The following is a 15,238-nucleotide window of genomic DNA, read 5'->3' as shown; positions in this document are numbered from 1 at the left end:
AAAACATTTAGAAAAGACATGAAGAACAAAATATAGCAACCTACAGAAATGAAAAATGAAGCAGTACTTGAAATCCTGATGACTTGAAGAACTGGTATTGCTTTGTGGTGGTTATTGTTCCAGCTGTTTATTTTCAACTCCCATCAATGCAACAGTAGAAGAGAAAAGTTCATTACTGCAAATGTTCCATGGTGATGCTTTAACAGTTATCTCAGTGAAATGACTTAGTAAAATAATTGAGAAACAGTAAGAAGCATAATGATTGGATGCTGGTTACTTGAAATATGCCTCATTCAAGAAAAGATTTTACACCCATTTGTCTTAAAATACTTAAGTTACTGTTGCAGAGCTTCCGTGCATAATGCTAAGACCTTGTTTGGCTTAATGTTGGATCATCAACATGGTGGATCAATTATGAAAATAAAGTAAAGCACTATTTTATGTGCTGTAGTTTCAGTATGAAATCCCTTCATATTTTAAAGGCCTCGTTTTGGCATTTTCTTAACTGTTGTAACATAAAATAATTGATTTAGCATGCTGATTTGTATTGGCTGTCTTAAGGCTATTAAAATCTAGTTTTAAATCAAAGTGACTATTTGAGAACTCTGCTGACATTAGACATGACTTATTTTGCTTGAATCACTAAATTTCATAAAGTAACATTTTAGAGAGAAACATAATACAGTCTTAGAAATATACTGACACAGACAATACTTAGGCAGACATTTTATGGTTGATTTTTAACAAATATTCATGGATACAATCCTGTTTTAAATGTGAGATGATAAAAAGAATATTAATTTAATTGCCTTAAATCTGTGTATATTTGAAGAAAATGAACACAAGAAATTCATCTTGCTTCTGATTTGCTTAGAAGTTCAAGCACGAAGTAAGATGATCTTGCTATATTTCAAGTTTTCTGTGTGTGCTAAAAGACTCAAAGAGGACTTGGGGTCATTGGTGGCTGAAAATAAAGGCCTGGCAAGCAAGGTGACCTTAAGCTTAGGAGTCTACTCTTGAAAATTCTGCTCATATTGATTGGCCATCTTCATCGTTTTCCATCTATGCATAGACATTATACTGTTGTAATGGTAGCTGTTCTTGCATATCCCCTCTTTTGGTAAATTATAGCACGAGAAAAAATTGTTAATAGTTTTTTGTGACAAGTGTGGGGGGCACAAGACTCATGAGAGGGAATCTCATTTCCCCCCATTGACAAACCTGGTGCAGCTCCAGATCCTACCACTCACCTTAGAGTCTGGCCTCAGCAGTGATGGTGTCTGGAAGCTGCTGTGGGCTTGGAGTGACTCCAAGCATTGTCTGCCACCACTTCTGAGGCTAGACATTTGCAGAAAAATCTGTTTTGTGTCAGTGTAGTCCCTATCTGTGGATCTTTGGGGATCACATGTTGCTGTTAAATATATAGATAGTAAATGATAGTAAATGAAAACAACCACAAATCTTCCTAGAAACAATCTTGTAATGCCCGAAAACAAGTCCTATGGAGAAAAATGGATACTACAAGGAATTCATGCTCCATAACTATTTGATTCTTCTTCCAAGTTGTGGTAATTTATTTGCAACTGGGGTAAGAGTCTTAAGTTAGCTGAGAGGCAATGATCCAATTAGATATATTGCTATTGCCAGAAACTTGGTCCAGATTCACACTTATTATCCTTCTTGGTATAATGAGCCCAAGTATATGAGGTTGCCAGGATTTATCAAGTTGTGTGAGAGTCTGTTAAAGACTATGGACGTTTTCACACAGCCTAAGTATTCTGGTATGGCAGCTGGCCAGTTACTGAACAGTAATGGGTTTCTGCTGTCATTTCAGACAGACCTGTTTCAGTAACTGGCTGCAACTGGAATACTTTTACCTTTTTAGACAGTCCCGCAGCTGTCCCGGCACTGAAGCGTGCCTCTGTCCTTATTCACAAAGAGCAGTTCCCTCCAGTTTTCAACTCCTCCTTCCAGGTTGAAATTGCTATGGGACACTGTGTGAAATGCCCCATAGTGATTTTGGGAGTGCTGGCCATTTTCACGCCCTTTTTTGCTGGCTGGTGCAATGTATGCCTTTTGGGGGGGGAGGGAAATGTTGGGCTAAGAGCACGATAATGACATAACAAAACAGTGCACTCATCCATGTCCACAGGCTGGAAAGTGACTTGTGCCAAGCTGCAGCAGGTATAAATGTCAGGGGGGGAAGCCACAGATTTCCAATGGGGTACTTGTTACCAAGTGTCAACAGTAGTGGTCTCAGGCGTCTCAATGGAGCTCTGGTGGTGCTGTTGCACTGTTTTGATACAGTGTTATAGCGCTATAAGAGTCCTGTGGCACAGAGTGTTAAAGCTGCAGTACTGCAGTCCTAAGCTCTACTCACGACCTGAGTTTGATCCCCGGCGGAAGCTGGGTTTTCAGGTAGCCGGCTCGAGGTTGACTCAGCCTTCCATCCTTCCGAGGTCGGTAAAATGAGTACCCAGCTTGCTGGGGGGAAAGTGTAGATGACTGAGGAAGACAATGGCAGACCACCCCATAAAAAGTCTACCGTTGAAAACCTTGTGAAAGCAACGTCACTCCAGAGTCGGAAACAACTGGTGCTTGCACAGGGGACCTTTCCTTTCCTATAGCGCTATAGCACTCTTAGCCTGAACCCCCCCCCCCCAAGGCAGAGATTGCAAGCTACCCAGCAAAAATGGCTAGCGCCCCCAGAAGCAAGATAAAAGCAGAACAGTGTAAAATGGCTTGAATCAGACAGGGAACCATACCAGAACTAAAATCCTGTGTTTGAAACTCCCATCCCTGTCCCGGATTACTCCAGGGCAGCACAATACCGATTCCCTTCCAGTTTCCTTTGGTGAGTGTGAAAAGCCCCTGAGTTTTTGATCCATGTGAATGTGATACACATTGCTGGAGGCTAGCTTAGTAGAAATTGGTAGGCACAGCTCAATCTCCTTCCAGGCATGAGGCTAGCAAATCAATGGATCGAACTACTGTTCATGGTGGATGTCCTACCCACCCCCTTTTGGAATGACATAAGGAACAGAATGATTTAAATTGCCTATTATGGATGTTGTCTACCCAGGATGACAGAGCTCATTAAAGCACAATGAAATAAATGTCAGCAGAGCCTGCTTTGCTTTATGAAGCAATTGGGCTCATATTGCAGTGCAGATTATTTGCAGCCATGCTTTTTTCATGCAGCTTTCACAAAGGCATATGATTAGCCACAGTCTTTGAATTTGCTTATTAGGAACAGACTTGCTCAAATCCAGTCTTTAGATATGTACCTGCAGTAGTGTTCCTGAGAGCCAGTTTGGTGTAGTGGTTAAGTGCGTGGACTCTTATCTGGGAGAACTGGGTTTGATTCCCCACTCTTCCACTTGCACCTGCTTGAATGGCCTTGGGTTAGCCATAGCTATTGCAGAGGTTGTCCTTGAAAGGGCAGCTGCTTGTGAGAGCCCTCTCAGCCCCACCCACTTCACAGGGTGTCTGTTGTGGGGGGAGAACATAAAGGAGATTGTAAGCTGCTCTGACTCCCTGATTCAGAGAGAAGGGCAGGGTATAAATCTGCAATTCTTCTTTAGTTCACTTTCTGTCAATAGCAGCTATCCTCTTACATACCTAAAGGTTTTAACTGTTTGCCTAATGCAAGTTGCCAGATGTTTAATAAATTATCTGGATGATTAAAATTCCTGGTTGGTACTATGACACAGAGCTGAGCTTTAGCATAGAACTGTGACGTGTGCTTAATGAAGGACTTCATCACCTTTATTTTTTTCAGGAAAGTCAGCATCCTAGTGAAAAGTTAAGGTATTTTTTCTCAATCGATTTTCATAACTGGAGCAGAACAGTGGGCCCTTGTGTCCAATCTATAAATCATTTCTAGCCGGCTTGTAAATCTGTAGGTTATATAGTACATGATCACATGGATGACATCTTGTTTTTGTATTTGGGCTTGTGCCAGTAGTTCATATTGCATGGCAAAAAGTTATGGTGAAAGTCTGTTTCACTGTATTCCCACTACCCTATTTTTAGTTTCTGGCATAAAGTAGTCATTTCTTAAGAGACTGGCTCTGTGTCACAGGTGGTGCAGAAGACCTCTGTATATACTAGGATCGGTCTCCTGGCAATTTTTCCCTGTTGGTTGGCTCATCGTCTTTGAGCATCAGGAAAAAGATTCCAAGCAGGACCCCAAGAATATTTGTGGCACTCCTTTGGTAAAGTTCTTAGGATTCTTGCAGCTGATGCAGCTTTAATTTTTATAAATCTCTTAGTTCACGATAGTCCTAAAAGTGTTGTGCAATGTCTTTATTAGGCTTCTGTAGAAGATATGTAATAAAATAAAAGACAGGCAAAAAAATAACTGTGACTTGTGGTTGTGAAAGCAAATGAGGAGGTGGGGGAATTAATGGGTAAAATAACTTTCCCCCTGCTTTTCCCACTTCTTTCTCATTTTATTACATATAAAAGTACAGTGGCTGAGATTTCTGTTTGCATACCAACTTGCACTCATAGTTTGGCACTGAGGTTTCCACTTTCATACTAATGATCCTCTTCGAGCTGTGAGAATTCTGCTAAAACAGAATTTCTAGTAATAGTTCTAATTTTTGTGTATTTTATACAGCAGGTAGACTGAATGCAGAATTGCATTGGTTGGTAAAAGAAGTATGCTGAATTCTCTCCGTTAATACTTTCATGAGGAGATTTCATGATTCCTTCCCCTCATATGTGCTACTTATGGCCATCTGTTTGGCTGCATGCTCTAATTGTTCTTGCCACTGAGACTGTCTATGCAGAGCACTAAAGCAAAAGCTGTTTAAGAGGCTTCCTCTGGAATGCAAATGCTGAATGTTGGCTCCTGCAGGCTACTGTAGGCACCTCCATTCTCTTTTCTACAGTCATATAAGGAAAATATGACAATGTTCACAGAGTGGTCATTGCTGTGTCCCAGTTTCAGCCCAGATTGTAGTTTGTAAAATCACTGGGCCAATCCCAGAATACATACATAAAATAACTTCAGCTCATCAACCCTAAAAATTTCTGAAGTGATCATTTTTTAAAATTTAGCTAAGTTCAGTGTGGTGAACATCAGATTAGTCACACTATAAAACATTGTTTCCTTTTTAAAAAATATATCACATTTACTAATTATTTAATTATTTTAAGGTGCCTTGACCAGGTAGACTAGAATTTATTTATTTAGATTTCTATCTCGCCCTCTCTACTAGTGGACTCAGGGTGGCCAACGGTCAATATACATTCTGGATTTTGTTTTTTTAAAAAGAAATAATTATTTCAGCCAGTTTTCTTGGTTTCTTCTTCCCTGTTTCTTATGGATGCCAGTAAAACCAGGTAGCAATATGACAAACTGAATCAGTTAATTTTAAAATGTTGATAACAATTAAAATTCACCCAAGTGTCTTTGGGTATTAAATGCTGCTGAAAACTATATATGATGCTTAGCCTGATTTAGGAGACTTTGATTAAAGCCAAAACACTTCTAGTGTCTTGGATCCAAGTACAAACGTTAAGCTGATGGATATTTCAGAGGGTCAAGATCAGAAAACAACCCCTCTCTTCTGGTTATGCACTCCGTCTGCCATGTGGTCAGAAGAATGATATGAAATAAAAATGGGAACTGGAGGATGATTTGTCTCAATTCATTGTTACCCAGAGAACATTGTTGTTAGTCACACAATTGCATTCTTCAAGCAGAGCAATTTACCATTTTCCGCTCTGTCACTATGGTTTGGTAAGGCTGGCACAGAAAGTAACCATGTCTGGTGGCCTGCTCAAATGATAACCAGATTGGAGTAGGAAGTAGTCATAGTGCAGCAGCTAACACGTTTAGGTAATGAATTGATTGGGCCTATAATAAATGCAGTTGGATACTGTGCCCGTTTCCTGAGTGTTTACCAGTACAAGTCTTCTATATTATTCTTATTGCCTTCTGAATTCCTCATAATTGGAAAGAATGTGTTATGATTCTGAAATAGCGTTGTTTGCCAGTGGTCCAGGATGGGGCGGTCTTCACATCCAGGAATGTAGCTCCTTCCCTCCACAGGCAGGGTTGCCAATCTTTGTGATTCCCAGAGAGGAGGGGCTTCTCCCACATATTCCCAGTCTTTGTCCTTGTGTTGGGCAGCAGGATGTCCTCAACAATGCTCTGGGGAGCACCACAATTCCAGCAAAACCAAGGAACTCAGAAAATTAAAAGAGGCCTAAGAGAGTGAGAGAGTCCTTGAGGAGACTCCTAGGGAGTGATAAGGGCTTTGTTGCCCCCCTCCTGCACCGCTTGTTTTTGTGGCAAAGGGATGGTTGCCAACTGTGGCAGGTACTCTCCCCATGCATCTTTACCTCCCTAGACCAACACAGTGATGGGGTTTCCAACCATAGGGCCGGGAGCTTCCCATGTCCATTTCAGAGGGAGAGAGCAAGCATTGGAGGCACTCAGCCCTCCATGTGGCTCCTAAGGGGCTAGCTTCAGCAGCAAGTTTGCAGTGGCAGCACTCTAGCCCCCTTGAATCCTTCTAAATTTTGGCAAGACCAAACCACATTTTTTCCCTAGGCAGGGCTTTTGTCTGCAGGAGGGTTTTTTCCTCTCTCACACTTTCTCTGTAACGGTGGGAAATGGTGATGTAGGTGGGCCTCCTAGCCCCAAAATTTATTTTCATTTTATTTCATTACATTTATATCCTGCTGTCTCCTAACAGGCTCAGGGCGGCTCTGGTTTCCGAGACAGACCTTCCTAATTCCCTGGTCCATACCTCCTTTCCTGGCTCTCAACAAGAGAATGAGATGGAAGCAGTCCTTACCTTAAATCTTTCTGGGGATAATGCCCATGCCAACCTTCTAGCCTGGATCTAGGGGGAGATGAGAAGGGAAGTTAAAAAAGCCATTAGTCAGTTGGTCTCAAATAGGAGTGCCCTGACTAGGTTTCCTAGCAGACAAGGAAGGCATTCACTATCCAGTAGTGCTTCTAGGAGCAGATCAGACGGAACATCTTACTCCCTATCTGAACCCCAGAGGAGAAGGTTAGACCATTCCTCCAGGCATAGCAGGGAGTCTAGTCCTCTTCTAAGTTACCACTATGAGGAATCTAATTGCTCTGATTCCTCATCCACCGAGGAAGAGGGGAAGCTATTGGATGAAGAAGAATCCTCTGTCACCACCATGCAGAAATGCCTCTTCCAGAAAGTGTATTACAAAATCCTTCCTAAGGTTCTGCGCATATGAGAGATTCCATTCAGCACCAAAGAGAAGGAAGACCCAGACCCTAACTTTCCAGCTGGTTCAGTCAGAGCCCTCCCTAACCTGGTTTGGATAGAGCCCTTCCTAAGGTGAGATCTGTATCCTGTGGGATTCCATTTCCTGCTGTCTTTAACAATGTGGTCAAAACTGAATGGGAACAACCTGCCTGAGCAAAGTCTCTCTGCTGCCAACCAATAGAACTTGGAGATAATGGGCTACTTTTGAATCCAGCTCACTACCATACAACCACTTTCTTCAATTATTAAGAAATTGCTCTGATCAGAAGCATCTCCTTCTTTTGGCCATTTAACAGCTGTTGGACATTGGGACAATAGAACCCGGGCCAGAAGCACAAAGGACATTGGGGGTCTACTCAGTTCTTTTTATAATCCCCCCCCTGAAAGGATTCAGGGCCATTCTAGATCTGAAGTGGTTGAACAGATGGATAAGAGGTTCAGGGCGAAGATATTCAGAATGGAGACCCTCAGGTCCATTGTGGCATCAGAGAGGAGACTTCCTGGCATCAGTAGATCTCTCAGAGGCCTCCAGTGTTCTAGTCTCACTAGTGGCACACCTGAGGACTCAAGGAGTGTCCATTTTCCTTATTTGTACAACTACTTAATCAGGGCACTTTCCCTATTGCAGGGACTCAAACACTGGTCCCAGTTTCACACCTGTCCACTCCAGAGATTCTTGCTCCTTTTCTAAGACTACTTCAGTTGCCAAGCTCCCTGCTTCAAGAACTCAGGTGGTGGATAGAGCTTTCCATGTTTCTGATACGAGAGTGATACAGAGGATCATCAATCTATGGATAGTATTAGTCCTGGTGGCATCATTCTAGCCATGGAGGTTGCGGTTTCAGGACCTAATGAGACTGTCTTCCAGGAACTCCTAGTGTCTTCCAGTGAGGGAGGATCTTCTTCTACAGGGATCTATACAGCATCCCCAACCAGGACTTCTAAGTTTAACAGCTTGGAGGTTGAACAGTCATAGTACCAGTACTCTCAAAAGACAAGTGGCTGCTATTTCAGTCATTCATTAGGGGAACCAGGAAAGGGAAATCCTTATCCCAAATCCTCATGTTAGGAAATTCCTAAGGGGTACATCCTTAATTAATCCCCCTTCCCCATTCATCCTTTCCCAACCCAGAGTCTAAATGTAGTGCTCAAGGAATTATCCAGTGGCTAAGTGTCCTCAAGGAACCAGTGGCTATGTGTCCTATTAAGGAACTTACCTTTAAGACTATCTTTCTTGTGGGCATTCCTTCAGCTAGAAGGGTGTCAGCACTGAGGGCCCTTTCTGTAGATAAGGAACTCTGTATCTTTCATAATGACAGAGTAGTGCTGTGGCCAGATCCAGCATTTATTCCCAGAGTGGAGGATGTGATTCTGCTCTCCTTTTGGCCCAGTCCTAAGCACATTCAGGAGTAGGAGTGGCATTGTCTGGCTGTAAAGAGGACTCTGAGTCTTGATAGGACAAAACCCTTTTGTAAGATCGACTCTTATGTCAGATTTTGTAAGATCTACTCTTATGTCAGAAAGACTCTGTTTGTCTCTTTCAGGAAGGCTTCCATAGGACATCCACCATAAGTAGGTGGGTTAGAGGATGCATCATTCTGGCTTATACAACCACAAGTCTAGATCTGCCCCAGGGTGGTATCACAGCCCATTCTTTTAAGAGGGCTGTCAATCTCATCAGCCTATAGATCTTTTCCATTGCTCAAAATCATATGCAAGGCTGCTACTTGGTGATCTGTGCAGTCTTTCACCGGATGCCACAGGATAAAGTGGCTTCAGCTGAGGCAGCCTTTGGAAGAAGGGTCCTGCAGCATACCCTTCTGGCCTAGTTCTTCTCTCCCTGCCACACTGCTTTTTAATGTCCCAGATATGAGAACTGCTGCACTCTTGACTACTGGAGAATGGAAGATTTATCTCACTGTGAATCTTCCTTCTCTGTGGTTCAGGCATGGGGCAGTCTTTTCCCACTTGAAGTACTTCTTAGTGCTGAAGGGTCTGCTGTTGGAATTCAGGTTCCTATCTAGCCACTGTCATTATCCATCTTAGTGTTTGTCAGTTAGGGAATTGTTGGTTCCCTCTCCATTCTAGTTCCTCGAATTCTGAGGGGTTTCTTCATTAGTCCCAGTTGTTAATTAGGAAGTTCACTAATGATGTTTTCTGAGTTGAGGCTTGGAAACAGACTTGGGATCTGTGGGAGAAGCCCCTCTCCTCTGGGAATCCTGAAGATTGGTGGCCCTGCCTGCAGAGAGGAGGAGCTACATCCCTGGGCATGAAGACTGCCCCACCTCTGGACCAATGAGAAAGAAGATTCACAGTAAGTGAGACAAATCTTCAGTTTGCTGCACCAGAACAGGCTTTTGAAAGGTAGGGAACTTTGCATATAAAGTTAGATGTACATCGAAGTTCTCAATCTGATTTTTCTGTATATCATAAATAAATCTTTGTTGAGGTTTTGCAGGTCTAAATTCATCTTTTATTTTGATGAAAAGTCATATGTGTTATTAATTGATCAAACTTCTTACTTGCTTATTTTGAGTGCTGAGACAGCCATAGTCTATTACTATTGCTACTAATGTTCCACATTATCTTTTCTTCCAGAGATTACAAAAGACAGCTCCATGAAGGCTCTAAATACAAAGACTCTCTATGTTCATGTTGCACCAACGACAGCTGAATAAGTGCACCATTTTTATGAATGCAGTGATTTAAACTTTTTTCCACAGAGTAATCTGATTTGCGATTGGAATGGGTTTATGAAGAATTCAGAAATAGTGTGTGGTAGTAGCTGAACAACAGCAGTACTACACAGAACATGTTTCTACCAGTGCATGTGTAATATGCTGCTTTTAGGTTTGAAATACAGCAGATTTCCTTGACGTTCTAAGATGTTGTAAAAGCTATGCAGAGTAATGCCCAGTCTCAGATATATGGAGATCTATGCAGTTTAGTTACCTGACAGTAATCAGGATGAGTACCTCAGTCATGCTGTTCTCTGCCTGTCCTTTTATTGGAAGATTATTGTTAGTTTTTCTAATGTGTTCCCTCATGGAGTGTTCATTATTCATATTGTGTTATACCTAATTCAGCTTGGTGTTTGTTCAGCAATGCTGATCAGCTTATTCATGAAGTACTGACAGCAACATTCTGTAATGTCCACAATTTTGAACAATAAATCACTTTATTTAAAGTATTGTGTCTCTCTTGGTTTGGTAGCAGTTTAATGAAAATATTTTAACAGAATGGCATAGTGAATACCAGAGAAATAGGTGGGCTTATAGGTGTTGAAAAGTAGTGTTGCCAGTTGGAGATCTCCTGCTATTACAACTGATTTCCAGCTGGCATCCATATGAAGTGTAGCTAACTGGTTGTTCAAACTTATGATGTTTCCATATCCTTTGCCGAATACTTTAAATATGTCAATGGTACTTGGGTCTAAAAGTTGGTTTAATGTGCACATACATTAGGTGTATGAGAGTGATTTCAAGGATGACTTGGGTATGAAATAATTTGAATGAAAGATTCAGGAACCTAACATGCATCTTCTTAAATATAAAACACATGGCATTTCCTTGCTTTTTGCCATATATTTTTAGTGCATATTGATGTAGTATTTTTTCTGCTGTTACGTCCAGGTTTAATATGTATATTACTTTTCTTGCTTATTATTCTGCAAGGCATGAACATGTATAGAGATTCCTGTTTCATTAAGTTCGTGATCCAATTAACTTGTTAAAGTTCTTTCTCTGCAACTGAAAAGCACAGCCCAAGAAATAAGCAACATTGTTTATGTAGAGTATACTTGTATTAACAATGCAGAAATCAAATAGCCTTTTGTTTTCTTATGAAATCCATTCTTGCGCACCAAATGCATCCAGGGCTATACCACATGAATAAGAAGCTGCTCATCTATTGCAGATGAGTTCTGTGTACTTCCTGTACAGTAATAATATAGGCAGTGGAAGAGTACAATGTATCTTTCTTAATGAAATGAGGAACCATTTTAATGATAACTTTCAAGAAGAGAACATTAACCTCTGCATGTATAAGAGCTGCACCATCTGTAGAAATTCTGTGAAGATGAAGTAGGATTTTGCTGTACAGATTTGGTCTCAGAGAGACATGGGTCTGTAATGCCAGGGTTACCAGCAAAAAATCAGATAATGTGTAACTAACTCTCTTCCTGATTCAAGTATATATGATGTGAGATGTGTGAGGCTAAGAGTATGTAACTTCATGTCAAAAATAGGCTTTACGCTGCAGAAAGTAATCTTAAATGGACAAAGTCTGTCTTATCTCTCAATTAGCATTCAGTATAAAATACATCCAAACTGGGCTTTCTAGATTTTTACCCTGGATAAGCAACTGGCATGCTCTGCAGATGAAAAATAAAACATCTGCTTTCTTTAATGCTTATTACTTATAATCTGTCTCTGTTTTGACTGAGAAGTAAAATACCATTTCTTAAATGCTAGAAGGAACATGGCTCTAAAACTAAATGAAGCATCTCTGTATTAGAGGTGCCCCCAGAAAGCAGGCTTCATTGAAGAAGCCATATTCAACAATGAAACACTCTTAGTGTTTCCCAGCTGAATATCCCTGGGCCAAGGGAGGCCAGACTGAAAGCCACCCGGGATCGGGCCTTCTCTATTACTGCTCCACTACTGTGGAACCAACTTCCTGAGGAGGTGAGGGCCATACGATGTTTAGAGGGATTCCGTAGGGCCTGCAAGACCCACCTTTTCAGGATGGCCTTCAACTAGCGAAAATTAGTGGAAAACTGTGACAAAACTAGATATGCTGCTAGAAATGCTTTTACTCTTGAAATGTTTTTACTGCTGAAATTTATTGAAATCTGTTATAACGCCATATTATTATGTGAATTTTAATATTTTGTAATTGTTTTAACCGTGTTTTATAATTGCAACTGATGTAATGTGTGTTTTATGCTGTGAGCCGCCCTGAGCCTGCTTCGGCGGGGAGGGCGGGATAGAAATAAAAAATTATTATTATTATTATTATTATTATTAGATCAAATTTTCTTACTTTCTTTTAAATTATTATTTTATTTTACTTTGCTTATACCTTGCTTGTCTCCCCAATGAGAGCCCACAGTGGCTGACATTGTTCTCTCCTCCATTTTATCCTCAGAACAACCCTGTGAGATGTGTGAGGCTATGTAACTCACCCACAGTTACCCAAACAAGCTTTCATGGCATAATTTGAACCTGGGTCTCCCAGATTCTAGTCCAACACTTCACTTATACTAAAACAAGCTATTTTAGGACATGCTGTACTATTAGCAGGACTGGCACCAACAGTGTCCTGTTGAACAAGATAGAGATTACTTAAACCTATTTACACTCATGTGCCAGCTGTATTTTTTTACAATGTACTGTAAACAACAATGTACTTGGTTGTGTGGAGAAACATCACATAGAGCTAGTAAAAATGCCTCCATGCTACCAGAAACAATTGGTGACTTATCAAACCACTGTTTGAAATAAACAGCCAACAGCCTTGAATGTTTGAACTACTTTATGGTCTTTTCTCAGAATATTTGCAGCCTTTTAGATGCACAGAACTGCATCAGTGGTTGTCATGAGTTAAGGATTAAGAACCTGGATGGGAGAGGAGGAAAGCAGCGGAACGTTACATTTCATCTATACCATGAAGCTAGCTAACATGGGAAGAAGAGACTGGATGGAAACCTCAGTTGATCTTGTGACGATATGGGCAGCATATGCCATGGAAATATAATAGTGATTGGAATATCAGAATAGAATCAAAGAGGTTTAAATCACCATGTGAGGGACTGAACATGGAGGTGCGGGTGCTTGAATAGAAGGTGGGACCATGTCAGACTAAGGGGAGATTTAAGTGAAAATGGGCACCTTGAGACTGGCAGGCTGAGGGGGAACCAAAGTATGCACAGGGAGATGGAGAAACAGCACCAAAAGACCAAGAAGCTGACCCTGGCGGACCCTGAGCCCAAGAACAGTGTCAGGAAGACAAGAACTGGGAGCTGATGGCAGGAATGGGGAGCACAGAATAAAGGCTGATATAACAGTGTAAATAATGATTAAAGCGCTCAGCAGCAAGCTCATCTAATGGGTCGCTTGTGCCGAACTTGTGATAACAGTCTGTTAAAACTCATTGGGTCACCACGGACCTGTTGCTTCTTTTTTCAACCTAACCTTCACTGAGGATTGTTAAAAGATGAAATTGGGAGATGGGAGAACCGAGTACACTATTCTAAGTACAACAGGTGGGGTGGAAAGTGGAATAGCAATGCAGTAAAATTGTGGTTTCCCTATTCCAGAGGGTAACATAGTTGTTTGGGGCCTTGAACTGTGATGGGAGAACTTCATACACACACATCCCTGTTTTCCTTTTTCCTTTACCTGTTTTATCTGGGAGACATGAAACACTTTCCCAGACCCATCAAGATCCAGCTGTTAGGATCAGCTCATCTCTGGGCTGCTCATTACAGTTTTAAATTGCTGAGCCTCGTCAAAAATGATTGGTCTTTATTAATGACCAGCATACAGATCAAATAGTATATTCCTGTGAAAACTAGGAAGAATTGCAACTACAAAAACTCAGAAGGTTGTTCTTGTTGTTTTAAAATAGAGCAGAGTCATCAAACTCATTTGTTATGAGGGCCAGATCTGAGATAAATGTTACTTCATCAGACCAGTCCACTTATACTGTGAAATCTAATGCCAGGTATCGGTGATATAAACTTTATAAATGACTAAGGCAAGCCCAATTAATATTTTTTACTGAAAATGTAAACAAAAGCAATTGGTTCCCAGGAATGAAAGCAAAATTATTTACTGGGGAACCCACAGAAGTCTCAATAAATCCATTTAATCATCTGCAAAACCAGTTTTTCCCCCCAAAGGGTACCATAAAATGGAGAATAACTTACATTTCTATACAAATTGTTTCTTTTTGTATATATAGCATTTTAGGGACTTGAGTCATCATCCTTACCAGTAAATAAGGTAGTTGTTTAGCACACACACATCCCAAACGTCCAGCTTCAGCAGCAGAGTATAGCTACAGTCCATTTCTTGTTCTGTGTTTTCTCTCTTCCCCATCATACCTCTGAGGATCTTGAGGAGGTACACTGGACTCTCCCCTGCCCCACCCCATCCTCACCACCACCACCAGGCTGAGCAACCAGCTCCAGGTGACTCAGATGACAAGGTGTTGGCTCAGGAGGAGGGGGCTCTGAACCTGGCTCTCCCAGATCTCACCACCTCCAGTTCTCATCCCTCCTGCATATCCCACAAAAGTAGCGGGAGTGAGGGGAAGGCCTGACAGATTGTTTCTGAAACCTCCAAGGGCTGCTTTTTGTCTTCCTGCAATCCCTTTTCCTTCATGGGCTGAGAAGGGGCGGGGGGGAGGGAGATGGCCATTAGGGATGTGCAAAAAAAAAATCGGTAGTACACGGATTCGGAAATATACGGGGGGGGGGGAAATCCCGTATATTTCTGAATTCCGTAGTCGGAATAGCCGCATATACGGTAGATGTGCGGCTATTTCCGAATATACGGCCCCATTATACCCTATGGGCCATTGAAATCAATGGCAAATAGGGTATATTTGAAGCCGCCTGGAGGGGAGGGGGTTTGAGGGAGAGCCCCCAAATTTGCAGGGGACTCTACCCTACAAACCCCCCAAGTCCCAAAAAGATTGGGCCAGGGTGTCCAATTCCTGGGGCACCCAAAGCCAAACCTAACTTCACACCAGAGAATCTCTATAGGACCCAAATGCACTATATACATCTATCTACTATATGAACCCTGCCACACAAAACACAATCTGCTGCAGCAAACCCAGCTGCCAGCTCTCTAGCCCTGCCCCAAAGAATGCGAGGAGAGCTGGCCAAGCACAACAAACATGCTGGCTCTGGGTATCTCACCCAGGTGCCAGCTTCCCTGCCACAGAACACACAATCTACA

At 41.7% G+C, this 15,238-nt stretch overlaps 1 protein-coding gene across 1 annotated transcript in view; it reads left to right on the top strand.

The window, feature by feature from the left end:
- The window catches only part of IARS1 (isoleucyl-tRNA synthetase 1), a 150,601-nt gene extending 140,146 nt beyond the window's left edge, over positions 1-10,455 (top strand). The window contains exon 33 of the mRNA XM_060239879.1: positions 9,867-10,455. Coding sequence (XP_060095862.1) covers positions 9,867-9,946 — 80 coding nt within the window. The 3' untranslated portion in view covers positions 9,947-10,455. The remainder of the gene's footprint in view (positions 1-9,866) is intronic.
- Positions 10,456-15,238: the final 4,783 nt, after the last annotated feature.

This window comes from Heteronotia binoei, chromosome 5, assembly GCF_032191835.1.
Source record: "Heteronotia binoei isolate CCM8104 ecotype False Entrance Well chromosome 5, APGP_CSIRO_Hbin_v1, whole genome shotgun sequence".
NCBI classification, from domain to species: Eukaryota; Metazoa; Chordata; class Lepidosauria; order Squamata; family Gekkonidae; genus Heteronotia; species Heteronotia binoei.
Note: the sequence above shows the minus strand (reverse complement) of the source record. Positions and strands in the feature narration are given on the sequence as shown.